The 356-nt window shown below is 44.9% G+C and overlaps 1 protein-coding gene across 2 annotated transcripts in view; it reads right to left on the reverse strand.

The window, feature by feature from the left end:
- LOC119590766 (hemocyanin C chain-like) overlaps window positions 1–188 on the reverse strand; it is a 16,266-nt gene extending 16,078 nt beyond the window's left edge. For both annotated transcript variants that reach the window (XM_037939478.1, XM_037939477.1), the window contains exon 1: window positions 107–188. In XM_037939478.1, coding sequence (XP_037795406.1) covers window positions 107–185 — 79 coding nt within the window. In that variant the 5' untranslated portion in view covers window positions 186–188. The remainder of the gene's footprint in view (window positions 1–106) is intronic.
- Window positions 189–356: the final 168 nt, after the last annotated feature.

Here is a 356-nt window from a genome sequence, read left to right on the forward strand (position 1 = left end):
AGTGGAAAGTTGAATTATATATAACTGAGCAAATATGTAATGATTTAGGACGAGACGTGAAGGAACACAGCTTGATGATTTATGTCCAAGTACATGTAAGACTAACCTGCAGCGTCCGCCTGGAAGCCGAGGTTCGGCCAGGCAGCCGCAGTCGCGACGAGAGCGAGCACAACGAGGACCTTCATGTTGTCGGTGACGATGCGGTAGCTTCCCAACCTTTTATACAGAGCGCAAGGGTCAAGGTCCAGATGTCGCAAAGTTTATCAAAGTGCTTTACTTTTTTATGTGTGTGATAAGGCAAGTCTGGACGTATTCGAAATAGATATACTGTCTCTTTGATTTATCTTCTCTGTGTC

This window comes from Penaeus monodon, chromosome 27 (genome assembly GCF_015228065.2).
Source record: "Penaeus monodon isolate SGIC_2016 chromosome 27, NSTDA_Pmon_1, whole genome shotgun sequence".
NCBI classification, from domain to species: Eukaryota; Metazoa; Arthropoda; class Malacostraca; order Decapoda; family Penaeidae; genus Penaeus; species Penaeus monodon.